At 39.8% G+C, this 5,000-nt stretch overlaps 1 protein-coding gene across 1 annotated transcript in view; it reads right to left on the reverse strand.

The window, feature by feature from the left end:
* erf (Ets2 repressor factor) overlaps window positions 1–5,000 on the reverse strand; it is a 48,968-nt gene that overhangs the window by 9,341 nt on the left and 34,627 nt on the right. The window contains exon 3 of the mRNA XM_080045030.1: window positions 1–98. This exon is cut by the window's left edge and continues 15 nt beyond it. Within this exon, the coding sequence (XP_079901156.1) occupies window positions 1–98 (98 nt within the window). The remainder of the gene's footprint in view (window positions 99–5,000) is intronic.

The raw sequence follows: 5,000 nt of genomic DNA on the forward strand, positions 1-5,000 counted from the left end.
TGAAGGGATAGTTGACCAGCACCAGTTTGTTGAAGTTGAACTTGTAGGTGAACCTCTTCCCTTTGGTCTTATGGAGGATCCGCTTGTTGTAGTAATATCTATAAAGACAGAAGGACAGAGTGAGTGAGTGAGTGAGTGAGTGAGTGAGTGAGTGAGTGAGTGAGTGAGTGAGTGAGTGAGTGAGTGAGTGAGTGAGTGAGTGAGTGAGTGAGTGAGTGGGTGAGTGGGTGAGTGGGTGGGTGGGTGAGTGAGTGAGTGAGTGAGTGAGTGAGTGAGTGAGTGAGTGAGTGGGTGGGTGGGTGAGTGAGTGAGTGAGTGAGTGAGTGAGTGAGTGAGTGAGTGAGTGAGTGAGTGAGTGAGTGAGTGAGTGAGTGCAATGTACACACACACACAAAGCTACAAACTCTCCCTGTGATTACTTAAGGAAGTGACACACTAGCTCTGATTTAGCCTAACCCCGGCTCCATTAGTAACAGTGTATTACTCATAGCCATCCACACACACACACAATACAGTGCAGAGGACTGAATAGAAGCCGCAGACAGCTCATACAAATAGAAAATGGCTACCAGTGACTCACCGATAGCCTCGGGACAAAAACAGCATTCATATTTCCTTACATAAAAAACCTTCTTAGTAGAGCCTCATTCCATTCACACTGTGGACACGTAATAATAAACATAATACGCCATTTCCAGGAAAATCAGGCAGAAAAGAGCGATGTGCTTCATTTTGTACATATTGATAAAAATATAAGTAAAAAGCCTTCGGTCGTAAAAAAATTATGACTAAGATGTTGTGGTGTATTTTTTTTGTTGTGTGAATTAGTTAGAACGGAGCAGAAATGGTTTGATGTGGATAGGGTGGTGGACCCGCAACTATAGGGTTGGTGGTTTGATCCCCCGTCTCCCCGCCACATGTCCCCGAGCAAGACACTGAACCCTAAAATGTCTCCTGATAGTTAGCCAGCACCCTGCGTGGTAGCTGCTGCTGCTATCGGTGCATGAATGTGTGCTCCAGTTGTAAGTCTTTGGATAAAAGCGTCTGCTAAATGACATGTAACGTAAAGCAGCGACTGAGTGTGTGTTTCAGTTTGTGTAGCAGTTACTTATCCATCGATCCAATTGATTTATTTCTCTTTATACGTCCATCCAGTTTATTCTTGGCCACGTAAATAAGACACACTCGTGGTTTATCGTTATTAAAAGTACAGGTTAAACTAAATGAATAATAAATAACAGTAAAACTATAACAGAATAACATGTGTGAGGTGATAAGATTGAATAAATGTAAAATACTTTTTCTTCAATTGGGATAAAACGACTTCTAGGAAGCATTTACAAACTGCTTTTTACTAGAGCTGCAACGATTAATCGACAGATCGATTATTAATCGATTATTAAAATAATCGCCAACTATTTTGATAATCGATTAATCGTTTCAAGTAATTTTTTAATAAAAAATTTCCAAATTTTCTGATTTCAGCTTCTCAAATGTGAATATTTTCTGGTTTCTTTAATCCTATTATGACAGTAAACTGAAATATCTGTGTGTTTTGGACATAACAATACATTTGAGGACGTCAACATGGGCCTTGGAAAATTTATCAACATTTTTCACCATTTTCTGACATTTTACGACCAAAACACTAATCGATAAATAATCGATTAATCGAGAAAATAATCGACAGATTAATCGATTATCAAAATAATCGTTAGTTGCAGCCCTACTTTTTACCTCTCTGTCATTGACACTTAAAGGCCTACTTCACCGGTTGGAATATGAAGGTGTATTGAACTCTGAGATCCTATGTAGTATAAATGTGCAAACATCTTAGAAATCGGTTCATCCTAGCCTGAGAAAAGGCAGAAAGAGTGTTTCATGGTCTCACTGTCTAACCCTACATTTTCCCATGTGTGACGTCACACATGGGAAAATGTAGGGTTAGGATTAATAACAGGACAGCTGGGCCAAGGGAAGACTGAGGGAAGACTGAGGGAAGAAAAACCTCATTCATTATATTATAATAGTGATTTTATAATGAAAGAATGCCGGTTCAGTATGGGTGAAGTATTCCTTTAACACCATACTATGAACACAACATCTTACCCCATTATGTTAGAACAATGTTCAAGCTGTGGTCAAGGAGATGTTCTTAGTACAGAAACATTTTATTCGCCTACATTCAGTCACACCAGTAAATTACGTTTATAAGAAAAAACTCATTCACAGTGGATATAATATGTGTCATAATGAGTCACAGTGTTAGTCATGATTCACTGGAGTCAACACACACACACACACACCATCATATGTAATACACACACACCATCATATGTAACACACACACACCATCATATGTAACACACACACACACACACACACACACACACACACACACACACACACACACACACACACACACACACACACACACACACACACACACACACACACACACACACACACACACACACACACGATGGAGGAGGTAGCCATACAGAAGGCACACACGCTCGAGCATATAATGCAATGAGAAAACATGCATTTATGGACAAAAATACTGAGCACAAGCAAAACCAATTGTAGCGGCTATTTGATAAGTTATAAGTTAAATATATTAACTACCTTTCGAGAAGAAACTCAGATGTATGTTTATATGGGGAGAATGGCTCGAAAAGTTAGGAGATGTAGCCGGCAAAAAGAAAGCAAGTGACGGGCCTTTAAGTCTGTGCCGAGGTTCAGTACTTTGAGTTTTTCGTTAAGTAAAAAGTACATGTCACGCCGGCTAAACAGACAGCGGGAAGAAAATAACCAAAACAAATATAGTGTACACACACACACACACACACACACAGTAGGAGGCAGTATGTGTGAGTGGGTGCTAACAATATCAGGCCTGCATGTGCCGTAAGAGCTGAAAGGACATAATGTTCACAGACGCGTGGAGAGATGGACGGCACTTTGAACACGTCAGGGAGAAGGCCAGACACATACGTGTGAAAGGAACACACACACACACACACACACACACACACACACACACACACACACACACACACACACACACACACACACACACACACACACACACACACACACACACACACACACACACACACACACACACACACACACACACACACACACACACACACACACACACACACACACACACACACACACACACACACACACACACACACACACACACACAGTATTGAGACAATATGTGACTGCCGGTCTCACATACTGGGCCCAGGCTCGCTCTTTGAAGACTATTTGAACATCCTTCAAATAATCTATGAAGGATTTGAACTGTATAGACTCGACCTCTATGTAATGAACACACACGTAGAAATGCATGTGTATCTCCACACACACACACGTAGAAATGCATGTGTATCTCTCCACACACACACACACACGTAGAAATGCATGTGTATCTCCACACACACACACACACACTATACATGAATGAACACACATGTACACCAACGCACACCCACTTCAAAGACGCAGAGTAGCAATCGATCAAAGGGTTCACATCTAACGGACAAAGAGAGAACGTAGATTAACAGCCTTTCATTCATATAAAAGCTTTTCACACACACACACACACACACACACACACACACACACACACACACACACACACACACACACACACACACACACACACACACACACACACACACACACACACACACACACACACACACCACTTTGGCTCCAGCTGGATGTAAAATACTAACTGCTCCTGCATTAAATTGAATGTTAATTTACTGTTAAACCTTTGTGGGTGCTCCGGGGAACTTTCAGTTTGTGTTGATTATTGCGCCCCCTTTGGACAAAAGCGGTAGTGTTTTGACTACGCCAGCTGTTGTTCCTGGGTGAGCGGTATACCCATGACAAAGGCATTGAGAAAAACTAGTGATAAAGATAGCATTCTTTGCACTGATGGTCTCGTTTGCTGTTACATGTAATGTATGATCATCAGAGGAAAAATGAGACTGTTTCAGAAATATTTTAAAGTTCCTCGTAGCAGCTTTAATTCAAGTCATTTGGTTCCAATGTTAATTTTTGAGATATCAGTTTTAGTTCTATTCCTGTTTGTGTGTTTGTTTTCATGCAAAGGACTTCCAGTTATTCCACTAACAGCAATAAATAAAACCTACAGGACTCAGTCGCAAAAAAAAAAAAAAATGGAAGATAAACAAAATCAAACATTCCTTAATATAACGTTACTTCAGTTAAGAGAAAATGCATCTTCGGCATGAGAACCAAACGTGGAGCGGAAATTAAACAATAATCTAATTCAGCATGAAAAAATATATATTTAGCGCATGTTTTAGAGTCTTTACTTTAAAAATTCCTTTTGGGAAATTCTATAGCGTTTAAATGTAAAATGTAGAGTAGGTCCATATGCAGGGACGTTTCAGCTAAAAGGCCACATATACAGCTCCGGAAAAAATTAAGAGACCACTCCAAATGTTCAGTGTCTCTTTGTTTTACTCTCTAGAGGCATATGTTTGAGTAGAATGAACATTTTGATTTTATAATATAAACTACTGACAACATTTCTACCAAATTCACCATAAAAATATTGTCATTTAGAGCATTTTCAATAAGTAATGTAGAGATGGAGATTGAAGAAAAATCCAGACTGGTCTCTTTAATTATTCCCAGGGCTGTACATCACATCTGGTGTTGTTGTAAATAACAATGTTTATCTGTATTGTTGTTCCTGAATATGTGTTAAGATATATTTGAATATAAACTTACGAGGTTGTGCGACTTGGAGACAAACATGGTTTAATTAACAAACAAGTCACAGATGGGCTGGAGGAGGCTGACATATAACAAGGTGTTGAGTGTACATGTGTATATGTGGGTGTGTGTATATGTCAGTGTGTGTGTGTGTGTGTGGATGTGTGTGTGTGTGTATATATGTCAGTGTGTGTGTGTGTGTGTGTGTATGTCAGTGTGTGTGTATGTGT

The sequence above is a fragment of the Ammodytes marinus genome (genome assembly GCF_949987685.1).
Source record: "Ammodytes marinus genome assembly, chromosome: 17".
NCBI classification, from domain to species: domain Eukaryota; kingdom Metazoa; phylum Chordata; class Actinopteri; order Uranoscopiformes; family Ammodytidae; genus Ammodytes; species Ammodytes marinus.